Source organism: Crinia signifera, chromosome 7 (assembly GCF_055691185.1).
Source record: "Crinia signifera chromosome 7, ASM5569118v1, whole genome shotgun sequence".
Lineage (NCBI taxonomy): Eukaryota > Metazoa > Chordata > Amphibia > Anura > Myobatrachidae > Crinia > Crinia signifera.
The window spans coordinates 105,934,894-105,952,286 of record NC_139223.1 but is presented as its reverse complement, the minus strand read 5'-3'; the positions used below and the strand labels follow the sequence as shown (position 1 = coordinate 105,952,286).

The 17,393-nt window shown below is 45.1% G+C and overlaps 1 protein-coding gene across 2 annotated transcripts in view; it reads right to left on the bottom strand.

The window, feature by feature from the left end:
• Positions 1-17,393, bottom strand: part of HECW2 (HECT, C2 and WW domain containing E3 ubiquitin protein ligase 2) — a 478,030-nt gene that overhangs the window by 32,080 nt on the left and 428,557 nt on the right. For both annotated transcript variants that reach the window (XM_083153595.1, XM_083153596.1), the window contains one exon: positions 3,674-3,772. In XM_083153595.1, the coding sequence (XP_083009721.1) occupies positions 3,674-3,772 (99 nt within the window). The remainder of the gene's footprint in view (positions 1-3,673; positions 3,773-17,393) is intronic.

The window sequence follows — 17,393 nt, the reverse complement described above, 5'->3', positions numbered from 1 at the left end:
CGCATCCACATCTGATACAGATAATCTATCTGCCTACTTAACCAACACTCCCCTACCCACACTTTCAGATGCTCATCTTTCCTTCTTGAACGCAAAGATAACGGTGGAGGAGGTAGTATCGGCGATTCGCTCAATGCGCTCCTCTGCTGCCCCGGGTCCCGATGGCTTTACGGCCCAATACTATAAGCGCTTTGCATTGGAACTAGCCCCCCATCTGGTGGTGTTGTTTAACGACATCCTTGAGGGTGCCTCTTTTTCCCCAGAGGCCACCCAGGCGGACATAGTGGTGATCCCAAAACTTGACAGAGACCCGACCGGGTGTGCAAACTACAGACCAATTTCGCTTTTGAATGTAGATTTAAAAATTTACGCGAAGGTCTTGGCCGTCCGGCTTGCTTCTCTGCTCCCACTTCTGGTTCATCCAGACCAAGTCGGTTTTATCCCTGGTCGCCAGGCGTCGGATAACACGAGACGAGCAATAGACCTTATCCACGTCATTCAAAAGCAGAAAAACCCCGCCTTGGTCCTAGCCTTAGACGCGGAAAAGGCATTTGACCGCATTTCCTGGCCCTTTGCCTTTGCAGTTTTAGAAAAGATGGGCTTCTCGGGGGCCTTTCTGGAAGGCACCAAGGCGCTCTACCGCACACCGTCCGCTCGGGTCTCTGTCAACGGAGCCATGTCGGACCACTTCAAAATAGCGAATGGTACACGTCAGGGATGCCCCCTATCCCCGCTTATTTTCGCCCTCATTATGGAACCCCTGGCGGCAAGGATTCGCAACAACCCCTCTATTCAGGGCATAAAAACCGGTCCATCGGAACACAAAATTGCGTTATATGCCGATGATGTACTTCTGACCCTCGCAAACCCGATCAGCTCAATCCCCCCCCTACTCTTAGAAATACAGCAATACTCCCAACACTCTGGCTACAAAATTAATGTAGAAAAGACAGAGGTCCTTGATTTTCACATACCCGGATCCTCCAAATCCGAACTAATGAAACAGCTTCCATGTAACTGGAACAGAAAGAAAATCAAGTACCTCGGTATATACCTGACTCAACACTATCACCAACTTTTTCAGGCCAATTACCCGCGTCTTCTAGAGATAATTAAAACAGATCTGTCCACATGGTCCTCCCACTACATCTCTTGGATCGGTAGGATTAACTCAGTCAAAATGAGTGTCCTCCCGCGCCTCCTATACTTATTCCAAACCTTGCCAATATATATCCCCCTTTATGTATTCAAATCACTACAATACCAAACCACTCAGTTTGTTTGGGACAAGAAGCGCCCCCGAATAAGGCTAAAACTCTTACAACGACCCTCCCATCAAGGTGGTCTAGGTATCCCGGACTTCCGGAGATACTACTATGCCTCACGGCTGTCCCAGAATGTCCAATGGTGCAACCCATGGGGCACACAGAAAGTTTGGGTAAAAATAGAAGCGGACGATTTGGGATTGTCCACTATGTCTTCCCTTCAATGGCTACCTAAAAACAAGCGCCCTCACACAGCTGCATCCCACCCGGTGGTCTCCCGCGCTTTATCGGTGTGGGACAAGGTTAACAAAACATACAACTTAGCTCCACTCCCCTCTCCTCTAATTCCGCTATTCCATAACCCAGCCTTTCCTCCAGGCATGAGCCGCTCTTCCCTCTCCAGTTGGCTAAAAGATAACATCTATTACCTTAACGATATCTCCGTCGATGCTAGTTTCCCGCAGTTTGCCGCGATAAGAGAGGGTACAGCAATCCCGAACATGGACTTTTTCCGCTTCCTACAAATCCGGCACTTCCATTCTAAAACCACCCCAACTCTTATATCCAGACCTCTAACATCTTATGAATACATATGTTGGAAGCGAACCTCCTCCGCAGGCCTAATCTCAACACTTTACTCCCTTCTGGAAACCAGCACGGCCTCCTCTCGGGCTCCACATGAGAGGGCCTGGGAAAGAGATCTAGGTCTCCCCATAGATGACGAGGACTGGGAGGAAATTCGCGACAACGCGGCCTCCAGCTCGATATGCGTGAAAATTAAAGAAAACATATACAAGCTCCTTTATCGCTGGTACTATGTCCCATCCAGACTGCATAGGATGTTTCCTAACACGTCGGATAGGTGCTGGAGGGGCTGTACGGCAGAGGGTAGCTTCCTTCATATCTGGTGGAACTGTCCAAAGATAGTTACAATCTGGAAAGAGGTGGAAACCTTACTTTCTAACCTGATGGGAATTGCTGTCCCCCTAGACCCCAAATATTATCTCCTTCCACTTAAACCCCCCACGCTTACCCTGCACCAGCATAAACTATTCCGACATATTATCTCTGCAATGACCTGTCAAATAGCAGCCGACTGGAAAAAAACAGATCCGGCCCCAATGCAGGCAATACTTGCCCGTATATGGTATACTTATAGAATGGAGTATATGACCGCAACTATACGCCACTCTCTCAAATCCTTTCATAAGGTGTGGACGCCTTGGATGACTTCTCAGAACGCCCCCCCACCATATGATATAGACTAACGGAATTCCACCCCCTCCCCCAACCTTCCCCCCCCCCCCCGCCCTCTCCCTCCACCCCCCTTCCATACCCCACTGTGACACCACCTGGCTTCCTTGGAAGGGACAGGGTGTCCCGCTGCCACCGGAAGGACGCCCTTTACCCTTCTCTTTTTTGCTTTTTTCTTCTTTTTCTATTTCTTTTTTTTTCCTTTCCTTCTTTTCTTCTATCTCCTCTTTTTCCTATCACTCTCTCTCCCCTTTCCTACCGCCTCTTATAAAAACCAGAAAATTTCCTTCTCTCACCAACTCTTCTCCCCTTTCACTCTGGAACAAGACAACGCGGAAAACTAGACTCGTACATTGTTTGCATTCCTTGTTTGTGTGTACCGTGTCGTTGAGACTTTATCTGTTTGTACTCTGACATGTTCCAACAATAAATTGTGTTTAAAAAAAAAAAAAAAAAAAATTGGGTACAGCACTGTGGTAGTAGCAAGATGGCACACAAATATTCTTATTTAGGAAAAATAATAAGGTTTAATATTCTTATATTAAACCTTATTATTTTCCAAATCACACTTTTTTAATTTTTTTTTTTTTATATTGCTGTGGTCCTACAACATAACTCTAATAGAATAACATCATATATGCACCACCCACCTCTGCCTTGACTCACACATTGTAGAATAATGGTCAAATGTGCCCCAGCAATGATTTCCTGTGGCATATCCACCTCAGGGCAGAATCCAGTGTATGCGTGTGCGTTCTATGTGTCTATCTACAGTAGGTGTTCTATTTGTGTTTATACTGTATGTATTTGAGTGTGTATATGTATGTATTTTATGTGTATTTATTTATTTTATACAGTACTGTATCTACGTTTGTGTGTATATGTTCTATGAGTGTATATGTATTTATGTATAAATTCAATGTATGTAGATGTATGTGGTCTGTTTGTATGTGTGCATAGATTTGCAGGCTCATGTTTGCCAGAAAAGTGCATTTAGGACAGAAGTGTCAGCTTCTGTAAACTCTATGGTAAATTAAGAAGCTGGTCATAATGTACCAGTACAAATAACAAATCAGGTCAGTATAGCTACTCATTATCATACTGATCAGTATTATGCTCACCACTCAAATACAGCACCACATGATACTACTCACATTCTTAGAAGAGCCTTATAAAATGGACGAGTGAAAAAAGCATCTAATAAATACTGATGTATAAGTGTAAGTCCCAAGATGCGCCCGCTGAATCTAAACCTGAAATAGAAAGACAACATTTCTATTGCAAATTTTTATTGATAAATAAGAGAGAGAGAGAGAGAGAATGAGATAGAGAGAGAAAGAGAGAGAGAGAAAGAGATCCATTATCTGTCCGAACTCCACGAGTTTGAATTTCGAACTGCTCCGATGCACATCTAAAAAAACAGCAATAAAGATCCAAAAAATAAACGGCACTCTGAGACTGTAGTAGTGAAAAAAATGTGTAACTTTAGTATACATTATATTAACCCCTTGAGTGGTGGGTTTTGCTGGGGCAGGACAAACCTACCAGGGCAGGTTTGTCCTGTCCCAGCAAAACCCATCACAGAGTTGTGGGACACCCGCAGCGTCTCTCCCCCCAAAAGTCGCTCCCCCTCATCTCTGCTCTGGCGCTCCTGTGCCCTGCCGCTGCCCCAGCCACCGATCATAATAGGTGGCAGGCTCAGGTTGTTCGGGGTGGCTTGGGAGGACTCGGGCTCCCGATATCCGAGTCGGGAGCCCGAGTCCACCCGAGCCACCCCGTCGCAGCAGTCTGGAAATGTATGCAAGCCATTACCAGCTACAAGAAAGCCCCAAGCCCAACTCCAATGCTCCAGAAACTGGCTGAGGAGCTGAACGAGTTTTACTGCAGATTAAAAAAAAATTAGCCCAGTGCCTCAAACCCCCCCCCCCCCTCCTCTCAACTATTGTAAGGTGGCTCCACCGCCACACCACCCTGACAGACACTCCAAGGTCTTGCAGGTGGACCAGGGGGAGGTAGAACCTTTGTTCAAAAGGGTCAGACTTAGGAAGGCTGCCGGTCCTGATGGAGTGTCACCATCTACCCTTTAGACCTATGCAACGCAGCTTGCACCCATCTTCACTGTGATCTTTAACACCTCACTGGAAATGGTAGGGTACCCGCCTGCTTCAAATGCTCAGTTATTATTCCGGTTCTCAAGAAGTTGGCTATGAAGGATCAAAATGACTACAGGCCAGTCGCACTAACATCAGTGGTCATAAAGGCATTTGAAAGACTGAAGACTGATACTGAACCATTTGAGGGAGGTGACAAATACCCATCTCGAACCCCTGCAGTTCACCTACCAAGCAAACAAGTTTTGAAGATGCAGTTAACCTAGGGCTAAATTATATCCTGGAACACCTGGATCATCCATGTACCTATGCGGGGCTCCTATTCATTGAATTCAGCTTTGCATTTAACACAATTGCCCCCGCTATCCTAAAGCCCTAAAACTTCTCTCTCTAGGAGTTCCAGAATCTACCTGCTCCTGGATTGTGGACTTCCTGATGGCACGTTAACAGGTGGTGAAAGCCAGAGCCTTCACATTCGCCATTCGTACATTCAGCACTGGTTCTCCCCAGGGATGTGTCATTTCCTCCCTGCTCTTCTCCCTCTACACTAATGACTGCATCTCAAGTGTCCAGTGAGTAAAAATCATAAAATTTGCTGAAGACACCACCATCATCGGCCTAATCAAGGAGGCAGATGACTCTGCATACAGAAGGGAAGTGGACAGGCTTTCACAGTTGTGCGGCAGAAACAACCTGGACCTTAAAGCCATCAAAACAGTTGAGATGGTAGTAGACTTCTGGAGAAAACCAAATGTCAAGGTCCCACTCGTAATTTCCAACAGTGTGGTGTCATGAGTAGATACCTTTAAATCCCTTGGGACAAAAATCTCTCGCAACTTCAGATGGGAGCCCAACATAACTTCCATTGTCAAAAAGGCCCAACAGCGGCTGTTCTTCCTGAGGCTACTGAGAAAATTCAACATTCTGCAGGAGCTGCTGCAGCTCTTTTACACTGCTATCGTGGAGTCTGTTCTATGCTCCTCTATTAAAATCTGGTATGGAGGGGCCAATGAATCTGACAAACGAAGCCTGCAAAGAGTGGTGATGACAGCAGAAAAGATTATTGGGATGGACCTCCCCCTGTAAGGGAACAATACTTAAGCAGGGTCAAGAAGCGAGCTGGGAAGATCGTGGCGGACAAACTCCACCCTGGCCATACCTTGTTTGATATTAAACCATCACGAAGATGCTTCAAGTCCATCCCTGCCAAGTCATCAATAACTGCAAAAAGCTTCTTCCCGATAGCTATTCAGCTATTGAACAATATAAGATACTGCTAATCTAAACACCTGACTGCTCTATCTAACCTCAAATCAGAACATGTGAATTGTCATTTGTATGCGCAACTGATGCAATGTATGTATTTCTTGTTATCCCTGTTGTACCATGCTTGAAGCTGCACTGTTTCCACAAAAAATACCTAGTATACGAGAGTATACATGGCCAATAAAGTGATTCTGATTAATGAATGGTGATGCAAGGTGGAATTGTTCCAGGGAGCACCCACCATTAGCTTGTAAATAAGGACATGCACATTGAACACAAACCAGTAATTTCAGTCAGAGAGACTGCCAAACCTGTGTCTGAAATGACTGGTTTGTTTGGGCCCCCATAATACAAGGGGAAACGGTCATCTGTCTGACCACACTTAGGTCGACAGTCATTAGGTCGACCCCGGAAGGTCGACTGGCCCCAAGGTCGACAGAGTTAAAGGTCGACATGAGTTTAGGTCGACATGGGTTTAGGTCGACAGTCATTAGGTCAACATAAGTTTTTTACTGTTTTTTGAGCCGACATGTGCCGACAGGCGGTATTTCATGCCCTACCATCCACTAGGGCGTGGCGGGAGAATAAAATAGTGTGCCGAGCGTAGTGAGGCACCGTGCCCGAAGCATCGCGAGCGATGCGAGGGGCTGCAGATCGGATCAACTCCAACTGTGACCATGTCGACTGTGTCGACATTCGGGTAAAAAAAAAAACAGTGAAAAACTCATGTCAACCTAATGACTGTCGGCCTTAACCCATGTCGACATTGGTCTGTGTCGACTTTAAGTCATGTCGACCTTGATCCATATCGACCTTTAACCATGTCGACCTTGGGGCCAGTCGACCTTCTGGGGTCGACCTAATGACTGTAGACCTAAGTCTGGTCTGACAGATGTACCGTTTCCAATAAAAGAAACAATGCTCAAAATAGTGCATAATAATAATAATAAGAAGAAGAAGAAGAATCTCAAGAAAAAAGAAGAGGCACAAGGTGGAATTGTCCCTGGGCCCACCCAGTCACCCTTAGCTTGTAAAAAAAGGACATGCACATTGCACAATTGAACATAAACCAGTAATTTCAGTCAGAGGGACTGCCAAACATTGTAACTGAAATGTTTGGGCCCCCACAATAAAAGAAGCAAATAGCACACCATATAAGAAGAAGAATCTCAAGAAAAAAAAGAGGCACAAGGTGGAATTGTCCCAGGGCCTACACACCCACCCTTAGGTTGCAAATAGGACATTGTGCACTTGACAAGCCAATCATTTCAGCCAGAGGGACTGCCAAACCTGTGACTGAAATGACTCCCAGAATAAGGTACAGACTGACTGTTTTCATCATTCACCATCCTAATCTTCACTCTCATCAGTGTGTACATCCTTGGAGTCATCATCATCACACAATATCAGTTAATCGCTGGTGGAATCCTTCATGAGCGATGTCTATGTTTTGCTATGGAATTGGTGGGAAAGGTCTTCCTCGTGAAATATGTAGTTTATTTTTCCGAACATAATTTTTTCAACTTTTTGAATGAAGTAGCCTCCGACGACGATCACTCACAAGGTTCCCAGCAGTGCTGAACACTGTCTCCGAGTACACACTGGAGGGTGGGCAGCTTAAGTAATGCAAAGCCAGCCTGTACAAGGGCTTCCATTTTGCCTTTTTTTCTTTCGAGTATGTGAAAGGACTCTCTGACATGCCTACAATGACATTGTCGCTCCTCCAGGGAGCCTGTTGCATGTCTGCACACCAATTATTTTATTAGCTAGTTTTGAAGGAACTCCAATTTTAAATAGGTCAGTGGTGGGGGTGCTGTTCCTCATAGTAAAGTGTACAATGTTTACAGATGGAGAGAAAAGGGACTGTTTGATGGGGAATGCACAAGTAATTGAGAATATAATAAAATGTAACTTTTGTTTATTATTTAATATTTCCTGTAATATGATACAGAAGCTAGGACAACAGTGAAAAGTAGAGGAAAAATCACAAACATACAAACATATACACTTATTGTGCTTAAAGGAAGTAAATTAGTGTATTAAAATTACACAGAGATCAATCTGAAAAATGCCTGTTGTGTTATAGGGGGTTATTCAGGTTGATTCGCAAGGCTGCGAATTCGCAGCCTTGCGAGTCCACCAAACCCCGCCCGGCGAACGACCGCCCCCTGCCGCCCCCTCAAAGTGCGGCTTCGCCCGAACAGCTGCAAATGGATGTTTTGCATAAACATCCATTCGCATGGCTTGGGTAACCGCCCACATCTTTCGATGGTCACCGACCATCGAATGATGTTTAGCGTGCACGCATATATACGTGACTTTTCAGTTGCGTATATATATGCGTGCACGCTGGCGTGGATACGGCCGGGCAGCTGACATCCGGTGATGTCAGCCACCCGCCCCCCACACCCGCGTCACTGCCTCATTTTCTCATGGGAACGCCCATGGAACGCTGGGCGTTCCCATATGGTAGTGGGGCAGCCTGGCACACCCCGCTCATCTCCGCCCCCCCCCCCCCCACGCCGGCATGGGTGCGTGCACCCGGCGACCTGAAAGGTCGCCGTGGGTGCACGCACCATATGTCTGCACATGCGCAGATACCCGTCTGCGCATGCGCAGGTGGGCAACATTGGAACTGCGTGCGAATGCACGCAGATCTGAATAAGGCCCATAGCCTGCAAATAGATTGTGTTGGTGGAATCGGTACATCTGTCAGACCAGACTTAGGTCTACAGTCATAAGGTCGACCCCAGAAGGTTGACTGGCCACAAGGTCGACAGGGTTAAAGTTCGACATGGCTTAAGGTCGACATGGGCCAAGATCGACATGGGTTTAGGTTGACAGTCATTAGGTCGACATGAGTTTTTCACTGTTTTTTTACCCGAATGTCGACACAGTCGACATGGACACAGTTGAAGTTGAACCACAGCCGCTCGCTTCGGGCATGGTGCCTCGCTACGCTGGGCACACTATTTTATTCTCCCACCACGCCTTAGTGGATGGTAGGGCATGAAATACCGCCTGTCGGCACATGTCGGCTCAAAAAAACAGTAAAAAACTCATGTCGACCTAATGACGTCAACATAAACCCATGTCGACCTTGGCCCATGTCGACCTAAAGTCATGTCAACATTGAGCCATGTCAACCTTAACCCTGTCAACCTTGGGGCCAGTCGACCTAATGACTGTCGACCTAAGTGTGGTCTGACAGATGACCGTTTCCCGTGTTGGTATCTAATCCCCTCAAGGTATGTTGTGTGCCTATAATGGAGAACACGGTACACCACTCATTAGATGATTCAATGGTCCACTATATACACATGATGGACCCTTGGTGCTTTATACTGGTCGCTGATACTATTGGGTTCAATTTTTTAAAAGTATACAGCAAACAGGCATGTAAGCCCAAATGTGAGGTATTTATATATTAGAATCAAATGGTAATTTCTAGAGTCCCACCGCTGGACTCTCACAAATACACTTTGTTAATTAGATTATAATTTCTTCCCTCACAGGGATCACAAAAGCAGAGAAGAAAAAAGGGTACTTATGTAATATCTGGGCTCCCGCTTTTCTTATGAGACCGCGTCCCCTTGCGGGGCTCGCTGCGCTCGCCACGCTTCGGGCACGGTGGCTCGCTTCGCTCGCCACACTATATAAAATCAACTCCATGCGTAGTTGGATAGTAGGGGTATGAAACAATGGGGTGCATTTAACATGGGAGCCCAGATAATACATAAGTACCGAAAAAAGATTTGTCTTGGTGTGGTGCACCAATGAAAGAAATGGAGTCCTAAAATCTAACTTTTAATTGGTTTTATAATAAAACAAGCGAAATATAAAAAACACATATAACACATACAGATGGGGAAAAGGTATTTATAAAATAGCGCGTGCGAGCGTGCCGTGTGTGTCAAATTTTATTGGTAGTGTTTTACACATTCATAAACCCGCCATCTCTGTACAAAATAAGCCCGTCAGGGTATGGTCATATTCCTGCAGTAATTCACTGCTGGGTATTGTATCAATTGGTTACAGAGAAAAATATGTTGCCACTCGTATAAGTTGTTACTTTGTATTATTGCGAGAGGAGACTGAAAGTGTATGTATTAACAAGCCTCTCTCCAAGTCTCCAGCCCTTCTGGCTGAGTTAGCGTACACAGGAGGCAGGGACCTAGATGTGTGTTATTATTTTTCACACTGGTGTTCACCAATTAACATTTAGTTGGTTCATAAACTAAGTTTTGTCACAAGAATGCTGAGGTCTCTGTTCACTGCTGAGTACTTTAGCTGTAATGGCATATAGGTTAGAGCCTGGACTCCAGGAGTGTCAGGGAACGCTGATTTAGCATAATTTCACACTTAATTGGCATATAAACTCAATTTAATCACAGTGCTAATTTTTATTGCATGGATATCTTGTTCAGATGCTGGTTATCTTGCTGTATTAATTTATATTGTCTCACAGTATGCAACTGGATAATATGGAATATTTCAGCAGTGATGCTGTTATTCTCTCAGAGTATAGTTATATAAATTACTCATACAGTGGAGTCTACGTTCTAGCAATACCAGTGAGCGCTGAATTATGATCTCTGTCACTAGCAGATTATGCTGATATATGATGCCAGATATATCTCCCAATCAGCGTTTGTAACTACTGTCACTTATTGTATCAATTTATGCAATATACATTCATATAACAGGCTGTGGGTTATTTAGGCTGATCGTACGGCTACTGACATGGCAGATTATACTGATATATGATGCTGGATATATCTCTCAATCAGCATTCCTGACTACTGTCACTTGTTATATTTAACTAGGCAATATGCGTTCACATAACAGGCTGCGAGTTTGTCAGGCTGATCGCGCAGCAACTGACAGGCTCCTCTATGACTGATAAGGTACGAGTGGTTAGCCCTAAGAAGGGCTGTGTCTGGCCGGGTTAGCTAGGTGTGTGGTCACATAGTATATGCGGCAACACGCGGTAAGCAGACGCTCGCACGGCTAAAGGTGCCGATCGCGCGTTTTCGCTTATCCGCTTCTTCAGGGCAAACTGAAGAAGCGGATAAGCGAAAACGCGCGATCGGCACCTTTAGCCGTGCGAGCGTCTGCTTACCGCGTGTTGCCGCATATACTATGTGACCACACACCTAGCTAACCCGGCCAGACACAGCCCTTCTTAGGGCTAACCACTCGTACCTTATCAGTCATAGAGGAGCCTGTCAGTTGCTGCGCGATCAGCCTGACAAACTCGCAGCCTGTTATGTGAACGCATATTGCCTAGTTAAATATAACAAGTGACAGTAGTCAGGAATGCTGATTGAGAGATATATCCAGCATCATATATCAGCATAATCTGCCATGTCAGTAGCCGTACGATCAGCCTAAATAACCCACAGCCTGTTATACGAATGTATATTGCATAAGTTGATACAATAAGTGACAGTAGTCACAAACGCTGATTGGGAGATATATCTGGCATCATATATCAGCATAATCTGCTAGTGACAGAGATCATAATTCAGCGCTCACTGGTATTGCTAGAACGTAGACTCCACTGTATGAGTAATTTATATAACTATACTCTGAGAGAATAACTGCATCACTGCTGAAATATTCCATATTATCCAGTTGCATACTGTGAGATAATATAAATTAATACAGCAAGATAACCAGCATCTGAACAAGATATCCATGCAATAAAAATTAGCACTGTGATTAAATTGAGTTTATATGCCAATTAAGGCCCTTATTTTGATCTGGGCGGTACGGCCCGCGTGCGGCCGTACCGCCGATGTTTACACTCTGCACATGCGCAGAGGTCACTCTGCGCATGTGCAGGGGAATTCTCAGAGTCTAAAATTTAGACGCCGCAAAGGGGGCGTATAGGGGCGTGAGGGGCTTAATAGCCTCATTACCCTATGTATACGCCCAGCGTTTCATGGGCGTTCCCATGCAAACGCGGGGCGTATGCATGGTAATGAGGCTATGACGCCAGTGATGGGGGCGGAAAGCTGACATCGCCGGATGTCAGCTGCCCGCCCCAATACAAGCTTTCACACGGACGATTGTCCGTGTGCTATAAGCTTGCGTGAGCGGGGGGAGCGTGCATCCCTGCCTTCGATGGTCATCGACCATCGAATGCAGGGGGCAACTCCCAACATGGTGGAGGCGTACGCCTCGCCATTTTCATGCGGATCGGCAGCCGTCCGTGTACGGACGGCCGTGCCGATCCGTCTTGTAGGCGGGGATTCGTCTGGTGCGGTCGGAGCCGCATATGCGGCTCGACCGCACCAACCAGAATAAGGGCCTAAGTGTGAAATTATGCTAAATCAGCGTTCCCTGACACTCCTGGAGTCCAGGCTCTAACCTATATGCCATTACAGCTAAAGTACTCAGCAGTGAACAGAGACCTCAGCATTCTTGTGACAAAACTTAGTTTATGAACCAACTAAATGTTAATTGGTGAACACCAGTGTGAAAAATAATAACACACATCTAGGTCCCTGCCTCCTGTGTACGCTAACTCAGCCAGAAGGGCTGGAGACTTGGAGAGAGGCTTGTTAATACATACACTTTCATACCCCTTTTACACCAAAAACCCTGGTCGGACCCTGGTCTTTGAATGCTGGAGTATCCAGGGTCTGACCCTGCTTTATACCCCATTTACACAGCACTTTGACCTGGGTCGGACCTGGGTCTGCACCATTTACACTGAACCTGGGTCAGCCCTGCCTTAAATAATATTTTATATATATATTTATAGAAAAATATATATATATATATATATAGAAATATATATATATATATATATATATATATATATAGAAATATATAATATATAGAAATATATAATATATAGAAATATATAATATATAGAAATATAATATATATATATATATATATATATATATATATATATATATATATATATATATATCAGGGCTGACCCAGGTTAAGTGTTTTTTTTTTTTTTTTTTTAAGGTGCTGGGGGTGCCGGAGGGTACCTGTCCTGCCTGCTGTGCTTGGTGTACCTGGGGGTACCGGGGTGCTGGGGGGTGCAAGGGGTGCTGAAGGTACCTGTCCTGTCTGCGGTCGGATCTCAGCGGAGAAGATGATGTGCGCCGTTGCTGTACCACCCCCCCCCTCCCCGGCAGACGGTCCCTGCGGCGTGCGGCGTATGGAGTGTCAGTGGCGGGGGTCCCTCTGGCGCATGGGAACTAGTACTAGTTCCTATGCGCTGGAGGGACCGCCGATACTGACACTCCATACGCCGCAGGGACCGGCTGCCGGATGCGGGGGGGGGGGGGGGTGATACAGCAGCGGCGCACATCATCTTCTCCGCTGAGATCCGACCGCAGGCAGGACAGGTACCCCCAGCACCCCTAGCACCCCCGTACCCCCAGCACAGCAGGCTGACAGGTACCCCCCTCTCCTCAGCAGCCGCAGGGACCCCCCTCCTCCCGCAGCAGCTGGGAACATCTTCCCCAGCGCTGCACGCTGTGGACCCGCTGCGGGTGCCTGCACCCGCAGCGGGACCATTTACACCGACATTTACACGGGTCCTATCCGTGTTCTACCCAGGTCAGGACCTGGGTAGAGGACCCGTGTAAATGGAAACGGATACCCCCCATTTACACCGCCGCGGATCCGGGTCTGACCCGCCGCTGACCCGGATTTTTCGGCGGTGTAAAAGGGGTATCAGTCTCCTCTCGCAATAATACAAAGTAACAACTTATACGAGTGGCAACATATTTTTCTCTGTAACCAATTGATACAATACCCAGCAGTGAATTACTGCAGGAATATGACCATACCCTGACGGGCTTATTTTGTACAGAGATGGCGGGTTTATGAATGTGTAAAACACTACCAATAAAATTTGACACACGCGGCACGCTCGCACGCGCTATTTTATAAATACCTTTTCCCCATCTGTATGTGTTATATGTGTTTTTTATATTTCGCTTGTTTTATTATAAAACCAATTAAAAGTTAGATTTTAGGACTCCATTTCTTTCATTGGTGCACCACACCAAGACAAATCTTTTTTCTTCTCTGCTTTTGTGAATTATCTTATTTGTCAGTGGTAGCACACCCCTGAATTATATTAGACACAAGATTGTCACAATTACAAACAGGGGGTCACCTGTATATCCAACCTTACAATTTAAGGATACACCATCTTGTGCGATTGTACCCAAACCCCCTTTGTGTACTCACAGGGATCACTCAATATAATACTAGGTCAACAATCGAAATCACATTTCTATTTTAAGCTAACAAGCATTTCAGATTGGATCTATGCCAACACATGTGTTTGACTGTCTAAAACAGCTTTGTCAAGGTCAACCTGAGTGTCCTAGCTGGCTCATATTTATACATATTCGTCTACCAATAGAAATCTTCTCCGGACATCACATGCATGATTGGTCCAATCCTGGACCTGTTTTGTCTCATTACCATAATTTATCACCTCCTCTCTAGTTGTGGGTGCCACCCGAGGTTGCTAGTATTGCTGGTCACATGGCTCAGTCTACTTCCGTCCATGTGATCAGTCTTGTGAGTCACATGGGCGGCCAGGTGGTGCATCATCTGACTGGCAGCCAATCATGGGGCTTGCCAGAGTCTACCAGGAAGTGCTGATAGTGTTATTGTTTCAGCCCCAACCCCGGAACTGGTATAATTGTTAAGGTTTTACATAAAGAATTTATTATTATTATTATCAATTTGACTAGATATCAATGTTATATTATTAATCTTTCGGTTACTAATCCTTAAGGTTTTACTTTATCCATAAAGGGTACATACAGTGATGTTTTATATTACGGTTTTGATGATCTCATTTATTATTCATCCTCGGCATCCCATTATCCCACTCTTCATATATATATATATATATTATATACTGTATGGCATATATTACTGTTAGCAACACCGCCGTGTGTTAGGTTGTATATAGTCTCGTTTGCCAGACTTTATAATTGATTTTGCCATATTGTCCCATTGTATCTAGGGTAGCAGACATAGATTTATGACATTGTGAAGTGTCACGGCCTTTTTAACGCATTTTTTGACATTGGTCGACATGGAAAAGCCGACATCGCTAGCGTGTCGACTTTATGGACGGTTAACCTGCCTGGCATGTAACCGGCATCACTGGTTACAGATCTCATTGCATACCTCCCAACTTCCGTCCGGAGGAAATAGGGACACTCGCGCGGCGCCCGAAAAGGGGGCGGGGCGTATGCAAATGAGGGCGCTGCTTATGCTAATTAGCCGCGACCTCATTTTCATACGAGAATAGACGCTGTGCGCATGCGCACAGCGTCTATTCTACTAGATTGGGGGGTCTCCCAACTGCCACCCCCCGCAGCGGGACAATGCCTGCCGCGGGTGGGACGTCGGGACAGGACCCGAAAATCGGGACTGTCCCGACGGAATCGTGACAGTTGGGAGGTATGTCATTGTGAGTCCACCCAAGCGTGTCTGTGTTGATTTATTTGTTGTTATGCCTTGCAGGACAGCCAGCCCTCTGTAACGGCGCACTAATGAGCTGCAATTCACCGCTGGTTACCCCCACCTCACCCGCACACATCACACATAGCCGTCCACTTCGGCACCACGACTGTACACGCAGAGACAGCCGTGTCATAGCATTAGGAAGCGAGCAGGAACCTCCCGGCGGCAGCAATAGGCTGCTTAGCTAGGGAATCCTGATGATGCCTCTACAGAGCCGCGCCCCCTGTCTCCGGCTGTCACTCACTGTAGCTGATGTCATGACAACATCAGTGGAGGTATGGCTACCCTCCTTCTCATGTTTTTGGCGCAATTGTAATGTATTTAAACTGCTCTGACTGTTAATGCTTCACCTCTGATGAAAACTGCTGCCATGCAGTTGAAACGGCTGTCAGGTGAACAGCTGTCTGTTGTGCAATAATGCTTGTACAATAAACCACGTTTTTTCTTTCACTTCATATCCGTGTGCTGGTTCCAATCCTTTCCTGTAAGAGGGGGTAAGTGCTTTTATGTTTCTCATATGTACCTGGCACCGGACTATTAACAATTACCTGCATTGAGTGCCATCCTGTGACACATCATTCTATATATATATATATATATATATATATATATATATATATATATATATATATATATATATATATATATATATATATATATATATATATATATATATATATATATATATATATATATATATATATATATATATATATATATATATATATGTTAGTTGTGGATAAGAGGCGCCACTTGTGCTGAATTCAATGTTACCAAACAATAATATTCCTTTCTGTTAGAAAGGTGTCAGCCTGTCCTTTAGTAAAAGTATAGGTACGTTACTTGGGGGGTTAATATGTAGCAATGTAAAAGGACAGCGGCGACTAATTATTGCGGATGAGATGGGCTACCTACCTCCTATCACCTCCTAAGCTAAGCAAAATTGTTTTTACTAGCATTTTTTATTCCTGATTCTTTCACGTATATGCAATTCTCTTTTATATATATATATCCCCCCTCTTTTTTATATATATATATCTAATTAATTTTATAAATATACCCTTTTTTTATATACATTTTTTTATATACATCTCGTACCTTTCTCATGTCTTTTATCATCATGCCATTTGTTTATTGTCATCCTATTAAATAATTTATTTATTATCTAAATTATCTCATCCGCAATAATTAGTCGCCGCTGTCCTTTTACATTGCTACATATATATATATATATATATATATTCGCGATAAAGCAAACACCTTCCTGATCCCTGATGGGCGAGTCAGCTACCGTGGTGCCAAGCCAGAGTATAGATATAGAATGATTTCCAATAGGCGGCACCCAGCGGATTTCAGACAGCCAGTAATCAGACGCAGACACCAATTTAGTGCAAGCTTTCGGGTACTTTATTCCCCTTCGTCAGGCGGCATACAAATATGTATTCTTTGTATGCCGCCTGACGATGGGGAATAAAGTACCCGAAAGCTTGCACTAAATTGGTGTCTGCGTCTGATTACTGGCTGTCTGAAATCCGCTGGGTGCCGCCTATTGGAAATCGTTATATATATATATATATATATATATATATATATATTATAGGTATTAATATTTATTCTGGTTCCCAACCAGGGAGTTGAATTTATATAATCTCGCGAGTACGTGCGCACGGTGGTTGGCAGAGACCTCAGCTGGGACCGCTGTTTAGAACGGCCATGGTGCACCCTTCACTGGCTCTGTTGACCTCTTCGGGCAAATGGCCATAGTCTGCAGTTAGCTAGGCTTCACCTTTAATTGCTGCCTTTGAAGGAGCGAGTTAGGCCCACTAACCCCAATGCAACCAGGTCTTACGAGATGACAAAACTACGGTGATCGTCAAAGGTAGTACCAAAAGGAGATCTAGCTAATGGGCGCTAGCTAGCGAGAACACCCTGTCTGACGGCACCAGGCCAAGGACGGGAAGTGTGACCT